This window comes from Papio anubis, chromosome 2 (assembly GCF_008728515.1).
Source record: "Papio anubis isolate 15944 chromosome 2, Panubis1.0, whole genome shotgun sequence".
Taxonomy (NCBI): Eukaryota; Metazoa; Chordata; class Mammalia; order Primates; family Cercopithecidae; genus Papio; species Papio anubis.
In genome coordinates this window covers 83,199,647-83,214,228 of record NC_044977.1, presented here as the reverse complement: position 1 = coordinate 83,214,228, position 14,582 = coordinate 83,199,647, and the positions used below count along the sequence as shown (strand labels likewise).

The 14,582-nt window shown below is 47.9% G+C and overlaps 2 protein-coding genes across 4 annotated transcripts in view; one reads left to right on the top strand and one right to left on the bottom strand.

Annotated features, from left to right (window-relative positions):
- ARHGEF3 (Rho guanine nucleotide exchange factor 3) overlaps positions 1-10,259 on the bottom strand; it is a 340,100-nt gene extending 329,841 nt beyond the window's left edge. Inside the window, exon 1 of one of the 3 annotated variants that reach the window (XM_009200514.2) lies at positions 10,192-10,259. The gene's annotated coding sequence lies outside the window, so the exon portion shown is untranslated. Of the gene's footprint in view, positions 1-9,509; positions 9,775-10,191 lie in introns of those variants that run through there. The other 2 variants (XM_003894270.3, XM_009200516.2) reach the window with 2 other exon arrangements.
- On the top strand, positions 4,423-5,537 carry SPATA12 (spermatogenesis associated 12). The gene has a single exon (XM_009200519.4). It carries the CDS (start codon positions 4,675-4,677, stop codon positions 5,251-5,253), a length of 579 nt encoding a protein of 192 aa, XP_009198783.1. The 5' UTR covers positions 4,423-4,674; the 3' UTR covers positions 5,254-5,537.
- Positions 10,260-14,582: the final 4,323 nt, after the last annotated feature.

The window sequence follows — 14,582 nt, the reverse complement described above, 5'->3', positions numbered from 1 at the left end:
TCTCTGCCTCAGCCTCTCTAGTAGCTGAGATTACAGGCACCCGCCACCACGCCCAGCTAATTTTTGTATTTTTAGTTGAGACGGGGTTTCACCGTCTTGGCCAGGTTGGTCTTGAACTCCTGACCTCGTGATCCACTCGCCTCAGCCTCCCAAAGTGCTGGGATTACAGGCATCAGCCACCATGCCCAGCCTAGATCTGAGATTCTGAAGACCTCAAAACATTTTCTATTGCATATAACTTTCTCTCCTCCCAGAAACAAACTAAAAACTCAGTCCAAATTAATGCTTTTTTAAAAATTGCTTCTTTGAAACAACTGTAATAAATAACTCTAATCTCTGTCTCTCAAACACACACACACACACAAGTATTGTTTTTTAAAATGAGAGCTCCTCCCCCCAGCTGAGTTGAGGTATGAATGGATTTGAAGTTTCAAATGTAGTTTCCCACGTTGTTCTTTAAGTTTGGAAAACAAGATTCCAACTTGGAAAACAAGATTCCAAGGGATACAAATGTAAGTGCTGCATTCTTTATTTCTTCTTTCTTGAAAATAAAATCATGTATTTGTGCTGTGCCAAAGCATTACATCTGGAACACATAAGTACATGCTGGGGTATAAACTAAGCTTGTTTTTTTCTTTTGAGACAGTCTTGCTCTGTCGAAGCTGGAGTGCATTAGTGTGAGCACGGCTCATTGCAGCCTCAAACGACTGGGCTCAAGCTATCCTCCCACCTTAGCCTCCCAAGTATGTGGGACTACAGACGTGTGCCGCAACACCCAACTAATTTTTACATTTTTTTATAGAAATAGAGTCTCGCTTTGCTGCCCAGGCTGGTCTCAAACTCCTGGCCTGAGGCAATGCTCCCACTTCAACCTCCCAATGTTCTGGGATTACAGGCATGAGCCACTGTGTCTAGCCTAAACTAAACTTTTAATATGTGATATTACTCCCTTTTTATTTTTATTCCATTCTTCAAACTATGATGGGAGTGAATTGGTGGGGAGGGGCCTAGATTGTTTTAGTAGCAGAACTCTTTCCTCAAATGAAATCATACCCCTTTGCCCAACAGATAAAACAATATAAAATGGAGCCTGGCTTCAATTATCCTACCACCACCTGGTGCCTCCAGGGCTGTGGGGTCTCCCAGTTCTCATCACACTTCTCAAGGCATGAAGCAAGGGGTCATGGGAGTATCTTAGAGATCTCCATCCCATCCTTAGCATGAAGGAAAGCCAGATCTGTCATATCTGCGACCAGGTGCCAGATGCACTCCCATTTCACAAATTCAGGAGTTAAGTGTCTTATCCAAACCTTAAATTAGACACTATAGTATACTGTGTTACTTTCTTCAAAAAGGAAAAGAGACATTATGTCCCTGGAGTTTTGTCAGTGCAGTTTGATGTCTGTGCAATTTGCCTACTCAGCAGACTCAATGACTAGGGAAGCTGAGTGAGCAGTGCCACCAGCAAAAAGGAATTCAGGTTCCACACTTAATATTGTTAAGATGGCAAAACTCCCCAAGTGATCTACAGAGTCAATGCAACCCCTATCAAAATCTCAGGTCCCTTTTTGCAGAAACTAACAAGCTGATCCTAAAATTCATAGGGAGATCCAGAATGGCCAAAATAATCTAGAAAAAGCAGGACAGGCTGGACACAGTGGCTCATACCTACAATCCCAGCACTTTGGCAGGCCAAGGTGGGAGGATTACTTGAGCCCAGGAGTTTGAGACCAGCCTGGGTAACATAGCCAGACCCAGTCTCTACAAAAAATAAATAAATAAAAATTAAGAATTAGCTGGGTGTGGTTGCACACATCTGTAGTCTCAGCTACCTGGGAGGTTGAGGTGGGAGGATTGCTTGAGCCCAGGAGGTCAAGGCCACAGTGAGCAGTGATCATACCACTGCACTTCAGCCTGGGTGACAGAGCAAGACTCTGTCTCACAAAAAAGAAAAAAGAAAAAGAAGGACAAAGTTGGAGGACTCATAATTCCTGATTTCAAAACTTACTACAAAGGTAGCCAAGACAGTATAGACAGCAATACTGGCATAAGGATAGACATATAGATGAATGGACTATAATTGAGAATGCAGAAATAAATGCTTACATTTATAATAAACTGATTTTTGACAAGAGTATCAAAACAATTTAATGGGGAAGAAGAGTCTTTTCAACACATGGTTCTGGGACAACAGGATTTCCATATGCAAAAAATGAAGCTAGGCCCCTACCTCACACCATATACAAACATCAATTCAAAACAGATCAAAGTTCTAAATCTAAGAGCTAAAACTATAAAACTCTTATAAGAATATATAGGCATATGGCCAGTTGCAGTGGCTCATGCTTGTAATCCCAGCACTTTGGGAGGTCAAGGCAGGCAGATCACAAGGTCAAGCATTTGAGACCAACCTGACCAACATGGTGAAACCCTGCCTCTACTAAAAATACAAAAATCTGCCGGGTGTGATGGTACACACCTGTAGTCCCAGCGACTCAAGAGGCTGAGGCAGGAGAATCATTTGAAACTGGAAGGTGGAGGTTGCAGTGAGCTGAGATCATGCCACTGTACTCCAGCCTGGGTGAAAGAGCAAAACTCCATCTCAAAAAAAAAAAAAAAAAAAAAAAAAGAATATATAGGCATAAGTCTTCATGACCTTGCATTAGGCAAAGGTTTCTTAGGTATGATACCAAAAGCATAGGCAACCCAAGAAAAATAGATAAATTGAACTTCACCAAAATTAAAACCTGGCACTTCAAAGAACACCATCAAGAAAGTGAAACAATAACCCACAGAATGGACAAAAAGTATTTTAAAATCATAGCTGATAAGGAAACGAATTCAAAATACACAAAGAACACTTACAACTCAATAATAAAGAGACATATAATCCAATTTTAAAATGGATAAAAGACCAAATATACATTTCTCCAAAGAAGATACACAAATGGCCAATAAGCACATGAAAGAATGCACAACATCATTAGCCATCAGGGAAATGCAAATCAAAGTCACAATGAGATGCCACTTCATACCCACTTAGGATGGCAATAATCAAAAGATGGATAATAACAAGTGTTGATGAGGATGTGGAGAAACTGGAAACCTCATGCACTGCTGATGGGATTGTAAAACTGTGCAGCCACTTTGGAAACAGTTTGGCAGTTCCTCAAAATGTTACAGTTACCATATACCCAGCAATTCCACTGCTAGATATATATTCAAGAGAAATAAAACCATATGTCCATAGAAGTTTGTATATTCTTCCCTAGGGAAGGGAAGAGCCAGGGCAGGTAAAAGAGAAGATAAATGCAAATGGACAAAGAAAACACTCTTGGACATAATTAAATGGGAAAACATTAGTTGTTAGCACTGTCCGGGCCAAATAAAGAATTAAAAAAAAAAAAAAAAAATAGGCCAGGTACAGTGGCTCATGTCTCTAATCCTAGCACTTGAGGAGGCCAAGGCAGGAGGATTGCTTGAGCTCAGGGGTTCAAGACCAGCCTGGGCAACATGGCAAAACGCTGTCTCTACTAAAAATACAAAAAATTCGCCAGGTGTGGTGGCACATGCCTGTAGTCCCAGCTACTAGGGAGGCTGAGGCACGAGAATCACTTGAACCGGGGAGGCAGAGGATGCAGTGAGCTGAGATGCCACCCTGGGCAACAGAGCAAAACTCTGTCTTAAAAATAATAGTAATAATAAAAATAAATAAAAACAGGCCAGGCATGGTGGCTCACTCCTGTAATCCCAGCACTTTGGGAGGCCAAAGTGGGTGGATCACAAGGTCAGGAGTTCAAGACCAGCCTGGCCAAGATGGTGAAACCCCATCTCTACTAAAAAGTACAAGAATTAGCCAGGCGCAGTGACAGGTGCCTATAATCCCAGCTACTCAGGAGGCTGAATCAGAAGAATCACTTGAACCTGGGTAGCAGAGGTTGCAGTGAGCCAAGGTCATGCCAGTGCACTCCAGCCAGGATGACAGAGTGAGACTCCGTCTCTAAATAAATAAATAAATAAATAAATAAGTAAATGAATACAAAGAAACAAAATCCATTGGTAAGTAATACATACAAAATGAGCCCATTGTGTTGGTTTTCAAAGATACTCACAGGCACCCATGCTTGTGTGAGTAAACAAAAGCAAGAGAAATCTATGCCCAGTTGATCACAAACATTCTCTCTAGAAGCAAGCCTGGGATGGGGAAGGCAGAATTTGATTTTTTACTTCTTTTTTTAATCTCAGCATATTATACCTATAATTACTTTTAACTCTACAACTTCTGATATGTTTACATTTGTGTTCAATAAGAATATAATCAGGATTTCTTATGTATGTTTCTAGCCAAAAGGGAAGGAAAGAGAGAGAAAGCCACTGGAGTTGGGTAGCGTGGGAAGCTGTGAAAGTGGACAAGCATGAAAGAGCTTCCAAGGAGTAGAAACAGCAGGAGCAAAGATGTGAACACGGGAAAACCTCCACAGTATCTGGGTGACTGTGGAGTTTGGCTCTGTTTGAGCACCCGGGGATGACTGCTGGTGGGGTGTGGCTGAAGGTGAATGGGAACAGTGCACTCAGCAACCAGGCTGCAAGAGTGCTGCATGCCCCTTAGGAATTGGCTCCGGCCAAGTGCCCTGGCCTCCTTTCCTGGAGCATTTTGGTTTTGACTTGGGCCCCATGTCCAGTTCTGCCCTGACTTGTGGGTCCACCTTGGAAAAGTCAGGAGACACCTGGGAAATGAAGGCACTAGACTCTTCCAGTCTCGTTCCATGGCCACCCAGAGGCCTTGGGTCATCTACCCAACATCCCAACAAACCCAACTGTGCACTGGCATCATGCCAAGGGCCAGATGTTCTGCCAGGAGCAGCCTCTGCCCTCCCAGAGCTGACATTTCAGGAAGATGTGCGCCAAAGCGAGACCTGTCAGAGATATTTACAAACAGCCATCTCTCTTGACATCGCTGCACCCCAAATAAATCTTCTGGGAAGACCCTCTTCACCTCCAGCTCTCCTGATACAGCAAGACAGTTGTGAACAAGTTATTTATAACTCTATACCTCAATTTCCTGGTGTGGAAGATGGGGATAATGAGAGGACCTGTGCCACAGGATGGTTGTGGAGACTGTATGAGGATATAGGTGCTGAGCCCAGTGGCACAGGGTACAGCCGTTCAAACCAACTGACATTTATTGAGGGCTGCTTTGTCAGGTCCCTCTCTACAGTATACTCCAACACACACATACACACACAGCTGTAATCAGTGAGAATCCTGCAACATCTGAGAGTCTGGCAGCTTTTGTCTGGGCCTTTGCACATGCTATGCCCTCCCTTCCATCCCCCACCAGGGGTGACTCATAGCCATCCCTTTCTGCATCTCATCAGATATCACTTTTTCCAAGAAGCCTCCCTGTCGCACCATTTCCCCAATATCACAGATGAAGGAAAAAAGACTCAGAAAGGTTAAGTTACTGGCACAAGGTCACACAATCCAGATCTCATACTCTTAGCCCCCTAGGAACCTTACACTGTATTAAATGACATCAGTTGACCAATCAATGGAAAGAGTGGGACGCATGCATCTCCTGATCCCCGATCCTATACATTTTCATCTCTTTGTTGTTTCTATCAAAGCCTGCTAAGTAACTACTTTTCCTCTAGGTGAGTGCCACTAGGTGATGAGGTGAAGTAATCAAATGACACAAAAGAGGAAGGAGTCCACCACCAGGGTAGGTGCAGTGGAGCAAGTCTTACAATGTGCAGGATTATAACTCCAGCAATGACCCCTAGGCTCATGATCATTCCCCAGGTGGCAGTTTCAGAACACATTGCTCAGGTCTCACCCTGTAAAGGTAGGTACCAACCTTCTAGTAAGCCATCAGAACACACAATGCCAAGATCTTACTCCAAGCACCTGCCAGGACCTGGGGGGGCAGGAGGAGAGTTCTCCCTACATTGTCTCATTTTCCCTCCCCTTCTGCAGTGAGATAGACCATGTCCAGTGCTCAAGAGTTGACTGGCCACACTGGGGAGTTTGACCACAACCTTGGGCTCCATATGCATGGAATGAGGTTGCCTGCAATTGTCCATGAGGCTGCTCCCTCATTTGTCTGGGTTTATGCTCCAGTGCTATCTCCTCAGAGACCTTCTCTGACCAAAGCCAGCTCTGCCTCCATCCCATCACTCTGGATCTCCTTCCCCAGCTTCATCTCCATTACACTGGCCACTCTCCGTCACATCTTATTACTGATCTAGTTGTCTGCTGTCCATCTCCACCACTGGGATGTAAACTCCACAAGGGAGGAATGCTGTCAGTTTCCTTGACTGCTGTGTGGTCAGTACCAGGGCAATGCCTGGCACAGAGTAGCCCTCTCTCCCTAAATGTTTTTGAATAAATGAAAAAAATGAGCTAAGTGGGTAAGATAGGTGTAAATACGACCTCAATTAGGAACAGTCTTGCCAGTCCTCTTTTTTTTTTTCCTTTTTTTAAGAAAAAAAAAATGGGCCCAGCACGGTGACTCATGCCTATAATCCCAGCACTTTGGGAGGCCAAGGCAGGTGATCACTTGAGCCCAGGTGTTCGAGACCAACCTGGGCAACATGGTGAAATCCCATCTCTACAAAAACTACAAAAATTAGCTAGGCATGGTGATGCATGCCCATAGTCCCAGTTACTCAGGAGGCTGAGGCAGAAGGATCGCTTGAGCCTGAGAGGCAGATGTTGCAGTGAGTCAAGATCACGCCACTGCATGCCAGCCTGGGCTCTTAAGAAAGCAAGACCCTATCTCTAAAAAAGAAAAAAGAAAAAGAAATGTGTACCCATTTTCATAACTGAATAAACAATTTTCATCAAAGTAAAGAAGAAAGCAAAGCTTGTCACCAAACCTCTCCACAGCAGACCTCACTCCACCCATCATGCTAGTAATATCCCATGAAGAAACTGACTCAATAAATTAGAATTATATATTAAAAATCTCATTTTAACTTGAGTTTCAACTTGTGAAAGTGAAGTGATATGAATTAAAGAATATTTGTACAAACCATTAAGAAAATGGGTCCAAGGATTAATTTTCTTTTAAATATACCTAGGGTCATATTAATAAATTGATTAAGGAATGATACAGAAAAATCCAGGAAAAGAACAAATGAGAGAGAAAGCCCCTACCCACCCCTACCTCCAACCCAGTGCAGTTCAGGAGCCTGAACAATACAGAACTTGGCCTTGAAGGGTTACTAAACTATGGCAATGGCCTTTCTGCTTCATGCTTCTTTGCCTCTGACCCCCTCTGGTGACACATGACTGGGCAGCATACTAAGTTCTGGTCAGGAGTTCAGGGACCTTAGTTATGGCAGAGAACTTTAGAGATGGATATTGATGGATGCAGGATGGTCAGGACACGAAGCAGACCAGAAGGACTAAAACGGTAGCATGCAGGAGGCCACAGCTCGTCCTCATCACAGTGGTACAGGGACTGCATCTGGTTCTCTGCCCCCTCTCCTTCAATAGTTCTCTGTTCCCTCTCCTCCAATGGAACAGGCTATTGCAGGAGGCGACAAGTTCCCTGTGCCTAGAGGATTCAAGCTTAGGTTAAACAGTAACTAGGAAGAGATGTTGCAGAGGTGATTTAATCTGGAGGTGAAAGTATGCCACATTCATGGTCACTTTCAACCCTGAGCTCCCGACCAGCAACTAGTTCCTTTGCATTTCACTACTCTCCAAACTCGCCTCACTTCAGTCAATGGGTGTTCATTCACTCAGGACAGTTATTGTGCACCAGCTATATGCCATGGGCCAGGAGTCAGTAGTGAACAGGACAACACACCTCTGCCCTCTTGAATCCTACGTTCTCCTAGGTGGATGCACACAATAAACCCATAAATCAATGCATGAATAAGATCATCCCAGGCAAGCTCTATGAATAAAATACAAGAAAGAATGTGATAGAAACTAATGGGGGAGGGGCTGCTTTGGATAGAGTAGTCAGAAAAACCATCTGTACAGGGGAGACACCTGAGCAAAAGGGCAAGAAAGTGCCCAGCATGGAAGAAGTGATGGAAAAGCATGCTAGGTTGAGGGAACAGCAAGTGCAAAGGCCCTCAGAAGTCTTCTGAAAACTTGAACTCAAACGTTCATGAATTGCATCCCAGCCTAAAGGTCTCACCACAGGCCAACAGTGCCTAACCTCACAGCCTGCGTCTCTTTCCCCTAATTGACCAAGTCAAGGCTGACCTGTATTGCCTACTGAAAAGTGTGTTCTGGGAGGCGGAACAAGGGCAGCCCCCAATTTGCAGGGAATTGAGATGTAACGGGGGCAAGAACCTTCACTTTCCTACCAGAAGTTCAGAGTCCACTTACAGGCCTCATGGAGAATACAATGTAAGGGGAAACTTCTGGAAAAATAACTGTGCTTCAAGTGCCTCATGTATATTTCAGGACATTCCCTGGGGCTCCAGGTACAGAACTCTTATCTGTGGAGTTCCAGAAGACAGAAACTAAATTTCCAAGAAGATACTAAATGGGTGCAGCCCAGGAGAACTCTACAGATGGAGGGAGCAATCTGCTAGAGATGAATGAATGCGGGAGAAGACAAGATCAGGTCCCCGGACCCTGAAATAGACTCCCGCACTCACAGAGACTAGACAATATCAGCCTGTCAGGGGACCCAAGGCCTAAAAGAATCAAGTGAAATCTACCCACCCTCCCCCCGCCAACAAGAGGCAAACATCCAATTGCACCCCAGAGCTTCCAAAGAAGATCCAAGACCCCACTTCCCAACAGAGTCCTTGACAAAGTTCATCTCTAATTCCACATTCTGAGATATACTTTGCACAAGGCTGGTTAGCCACAGGAAGTATTACAGCAAAGCTCAAATTTCCCAGGGCGGAAGGGAACACCATGGCTCCTGTGTAAACACCACCAGCTCCTTACCAGAAGAAGGGGAAGGAGCAACAGCCTGCAGACCCACCTCATTGAGAAGCTAGGGCTGTGCACTCGCTGTTAGATGTCAGTGATAATAATCACAAGAGCAGCTAACACAGAGGATTTATCCTGCCCCAGTCAGTATTTTAAGCACTTTATCCCTATACAAGTCTTTAAGGTTTGTACTATTTTCATCCCCACCTTACAGATGAGAAAACTGAGGCATAGGTAAGTGAAGTAACTTGCCCAGGACTACACAGCTAAGACAAAGATCCAGCGAAGCTCTCCTCCTCCACACCCCAGGGAAGAAAGTGGTTATACCTGGGTAGTGCATGAAACGCTTAAAAATAAGTTTCTACCGGTACATTCAGGTCAACTACCGTCTGGCAATTCCCACGTCCTCGCCCAGTGCGGGAAGCAAGCCTGAGCCAGGCAGTAAATCCAGCAACCCGAGTCCTCTAGGAACAAGGCGCTCTGTTTCCGCAACATTCAAGCGCGTGATGGGGCCGCTGATAGTGCAAAAGCAGCTCTCCACCACCGCAAAGCCCATGGGAACCCGTTTCCACTCGGCTCAGTCGGCCTCAGAAAACGCTCACCCGTCTCTGGCTGCGAGGCACCCACGCTGACCTTAACCCCTTGGCGTCCGCCACCCTGGCGTCCTATCTCTGGATCTTCTGGCCGCTCGGTTTAAAAGATGCAGCCGCCGGGACAAGGGCCTCAGGCAGGCTGGGACGGCGCCCGCCGCCCGGAGCGCCCTGAGTCCGGCTCGCCCGCCGCGAAGTGACCCGCGGCCCTGTGAGCCGCCACCAGCAGCGCGCAACGCGACGCTGACCTGCGAGTGCCCCGCCAGGCTGGAGAAGAAAGTTGGGCGAAAGGGGCGCGTCCCCGGACAGGTGGCGCCTCCCTCCCCGGAAGTGGCTCCGGGAATTTTCGCTCAAGGGGCTACCCGGGGACCAGAGTCAGGGTCCCCAGCAGGAGCGACGACTGGTAGAGGTTGGCGGTGGCACTGCCCACTTGCACTGCGCCCAGTGCGCCCCCGTGCGCTGGGCGTACCCTAGACCAGGGAGCGCTCAGGCCTCGCCGGGGGCGCCGAGACCTAGCGGGGTAACTCGGAGGTGGGAGTGGCGGGGGTCCAGCTCGGGGACCGGGGCAAAGGAGGAACCAGCCCGGAAGAGGGTCTCACTCCGGGAGATCTAGCGGGGGTGTCCCACCAAGGGGGTGTCCAGCCGGGAAGGGTCTAGCCGGGGAGCGGGGTTCCCGGCTGCTGCCCGCACTCACCTCGGCCCCCGCGCTAGTTCGGCCTCTCCAGGCTGGAGAACTCACCGCGGAGGCGGCGGCGGCTCCCCTGGGCGGGGCGGGGCCGGGGGCGGGGAGGCCGGGCCGGCCACGTGGGCGGGAGGCGGGCCGGGGACCCCCGCGGGCGCCGAAGCATGGCCACGCAGGACTAGGACGTGGCCACGCCCGGCCACCGCTCGACACCCCAGCTCCCCATGCACGGCCTAGGTCTACGGGAAGGCTAGAAAGAGGAGAGCGGAGACCCCAGGACATCCCTCCCCCGCCGCCACCTAAATCAGACTGAGGCTGAGAGAATTAACCGAGTCGGAGGAGGAGTAAACAGCCCTGCCTCTGGCTCCAGCTGTCCCGCCAGAGAACGCGCCGCGGAAACCCCGAGGGTGGGTCGAGGGCCGGGTACCCTAGTGGGAGGGGACTCTCGTGCGGGGGTGGTAGGGGCTGCCTTAGCGGTCCAGGGCCAGAGCCTGCACGCGGAGCTCCCACCCCCACCGCTGGGCAGATCTTGGGCGTGTCAGATCTTGCCCAAGCCTCACTTTCCTCGATGGTGGAGGTGAGAATGAGAACGAGCCTCGAGCTGCGTGAATCCGGGCGCCCAGTAGGCTCTCAGGAATCGCCGGCTTGTAGGTGGACGCCGAGCCTGAAAGTGAGGAGCCTGGGTCGTGCATGCGGAAATCAACATGGGACTCTAAATAAAACGAGTTTCTGCAGGCATTCATTCATTCAACAGATGAACGCCTACGGTCCTCATCACCTCTTAAAATCAGAAATAAAGAATGCCCTAGACTGTCGTTACTGGGCTCTTAAAAAAGTGTAAACCCCGATGCTAAAAATGAAAAATTCATCAGTTGCCCCCATGTGCCGGCAGTGCATTTTAGGTGCTTGATCGAAATTAACATTCACGACAGCCTGTGCGGGCCCGCTTCTCAAATGAAGAAATCGAAGCTTAGCGAGGTGAAGCCAGCCCCCAGAGCCAGAGGATCACAGTCTGGCCCCCTGTTTACAGAGGAAAGAGCATCAGCCCAAGGTACTAAGGCTCTTGCCCAGGTGCAGGAAGGGGGTGAGGGTTGAGAGCTCCCTGGGAGGCCACCTGTCGTGACAGCAGCAGCTGGGATGCAGATCTTCCAGATTTACTTCATAGCAACCTCTGCCTTCTGTTGCCAGTGCTCAGCCCCGCAGTGCTGGGTGGCCTCTTCCTGGCCTACAGCCCACCTTTTGGGCCAGAAACTGGGCATCTTGAGCAAACCAACTTCTATTCCAACAGCTGCAACTTCATTCCACTACAGCTTGACCCCAGACCCAATGCATTGTGACCCACCAGTTTCCTGTTCAGGGAACACACTCTCCCCAGTACTCCATTTCCAAGGACAACTCCTGTGTCCAGACCCCTAGTCCTCAGTCTTTTCCCCAAGAACCTTTTGTCATTCTCCTTCCTCCCTAATGCAGAAGATCCCTACGACAACCAGCCGTGTTTATCAAGTAATTACATTTATTAAGCAAAGGGCTTCTCCTGTCTCTGAAGTGCCTGCTCCCTCATCTGAGCTCAGCAGTGGCTTCAGATCCACCAGCCAACACCTGGTGTTCTACTCAGGCAGGTTTGTCAGAGAAAAGTTTTCTTTGCATTAGATTCAATTTAACAATTATTTGAGCATCTACTACATGCCACACACTGTGCTAGGCTCTGGGGACAGTAGTGACTGTCCCCAGATACCGAGACAGACAGTCCCTGACCTCATGGAGCTTATGAGCTGATGAGGGAGACAGTCAACTGACCCCTCACCGGGCAGCAAGAGAGCAGGATGTGGTGACAGACACCTGGAAGAAGCACTGGCCCAGGCAGAACACAGGTCACACTGCTGGAAGTCCATGGACCATGGACAGGGGAGGTAAGGGGAGAAAGAGGCTGGAGGAACCTTGATGGCCAAAGTGAGACATTAGACCTTGTCCACCTAAAGGTTCAGACAGAGGCATGATGGGATGTGAGCCACAGTTTGAAGACATCACACTGGCTGCTGAGTGAGAGATGATGTGGCAAGTGAGTCTCCTGTACACAGCTAAAGGCAATGTGCCTTTTTGTTATTACTAAAGGCAACTGCCTTGACTTCCTCTGTTTTATAATTCAGGGTTTCTGGAAAGCAGGACACATCTGCAAGTAGGATATTTAGATTAGCAACACAGCAATTTAACCCACAAGGTTTCTATGTGCAGCTCTCCCACCCTCTCCCATCCATGCTGTGCTTGGCCCTAACGTGGGCTTAGGGTTGGGGAGGACTTTGTTCCTAGACTCAGACTGAGAGTCTGTCGGGGGGAGAGATGATACACCCAAAGACAGTCCTTTATGGAGTGAGAGGATAGGCAGGAAATGTGGGTGTCTATCCACAGAGTTTGGAAACTGGTGAAGACTCCAGAAGCCTCTGATGGTCAGTCATCTTTTCTCCTTGAAATAGTCAGTTTATTCATAAGGGCCCATTCTTAAGTTCAGTTGCCTCTCCCCGAACTACAAGACAGGATGAGAAGGCCATGTGCGGTGGCTCACACCTGTAATCCCAGCACTTTGGGAGGCCAAGGTGGGAGGACCACTTGAAGCCAGGAGTTTAAGACCAGCCTGGGCAACAAAGTGAGATCCCTGTCTTTACCAAAAATTTAAAAATTAGCTCAGCATGGTGGTGTGTTCCTGTAGTCCCAGCTACTCGGGAGGCTAAGGCAGGAGGATTGCTTGAACCCAGTTTGGGGTTGCAGTAAGCCATGTTCACACCACTGCACTCCAATCCGGGCTAACAGAGAGAAACCTATCTCAAACAACAACAACAACAAAGAACAGGCTAGTGTGGGATCAGGGCAGTTACTTCACAGAATCATCAATTGGGGAAGCCCGGGTTTCTGCAAGAGACCCCCACCTGGATGGGCAGAGGATGAGCTATGTCTGACACCAGGCAGAAAAGCAATGGAGAGGGGCTAGGACAAGGGGTTGGGTAGCACCTTCAGGGAAAGCAGCCACAGGAGAAGGCACAACCAGGGTCAAAGGTGGGATTCTGAGACCAGTGGCCCCAGCCACCTAGTAACCACTGGGTACCTTGAACACTTGCTGAGTGTCTGTTGTGTGTAACCTTACATTTAAAACCCTCTGCTTATGTAACACTACTCATTGTAAAGCAATATAGAAAATACCAGAGGTACAAAGAATAAGAAAACCCACCCACAATCACACCATCCAGTGGTAACCACTGTTAATCTGTGTCCTTCATTTTTCATTTAACATATTGTGAACCCTTTCCTTTGTCATGAAATATTCTTCCACAACATGATTGCTAAAGGCCATTTGGTCCATTGTATGCATGTGCCCTCTTATAATCAATCCCCACTGGTACTTGGTTTATTCCTCATTTCTCGTTATCAGGGTAATGCTTAGTAATGAATTTTTTGTTTGTTTTTTGAGACAGAACTTCACTCTCTCACGCAGGCTGCAATGCAGTTGCACTGCAACCTTCACCTCCCAGTTTCAAGTGATTCTCGTGCCTCAGCGTCCCGAGTAGCTGGGATCACAGGCACCCGCCACCATGCTCAGCTAATTTTTGGGGTTTTCTTGTTTTTTTTTTTTGTATTAGAAATGGGGTTTTGCCATGTTGGCCAGGCTGGTCTCAAACGCCTGACCTCAAGTAATCCACCCACCCTGGTGTCCCAAAGCGGGGATTACAGACGTGAGCCACCAGTTCTGGCCTGAAAATCTTTTTTTTTTTTTTTTTTTTTTCAAGGCAGGGTTGCCCAGGCTGCAGTGCAGTGGCACAGTCTCAGCTCAGTATAACCTCGACCTCCCAGGCTCAAGTGATCCTCTCACCTCAGCCTCCCAAGTAGCTGGGACTACAGGCATGTGCCACCATATCTGGCTAATTTTTCTGTCTTTTTTTTTTGTAGAGACAGGTTCTTGCTATGTTGCCCAAGCTGGTTGTGAACTCCTAAACTCAAGCAATCCACCCGCCTCAGCCTCCCAAAGTGCTGGGATTATAGGCATGAGCCACCATATCCAGCCTCGAAAATCTTTACACAACAAATGTAAATATGCATTTTTAGTTACTTACTAAAGATAAAACCCCAGAAGTGGAATTACTGGAAGAGACATTTAACTCTCTGCCTATAGCAATGCACTGTACAGATGCTCCCCCTCCACCATTTTTTGGCATTTGAAAGGTGTGGAATGTCCGGTTGTCGTCTTCACCCAGGGAATGGTGATGTCTGGGCATCAGTCTTTTTTTTTTTTTTTTTTTGAGATGGAGTCTCACTGTATCACCCATGCTGGAGTGCAATGGTACGATCTCAGCTCACTGCAACCTCTGCCTCCTGGGCTCAAGTGATTCTCCTGCCTCAGCCTACTGAGTAGCTGG

What these genes read in the sequence shown, in the direction of transcription:
- SPATA12 (XM_009200519.4), top strand. Translation starts at nt 4,675, where the DNA reads ATGTCCAGTTCTGCCCTGACTTGTGGGTCCACCTTGGAAAAGTCAGGA.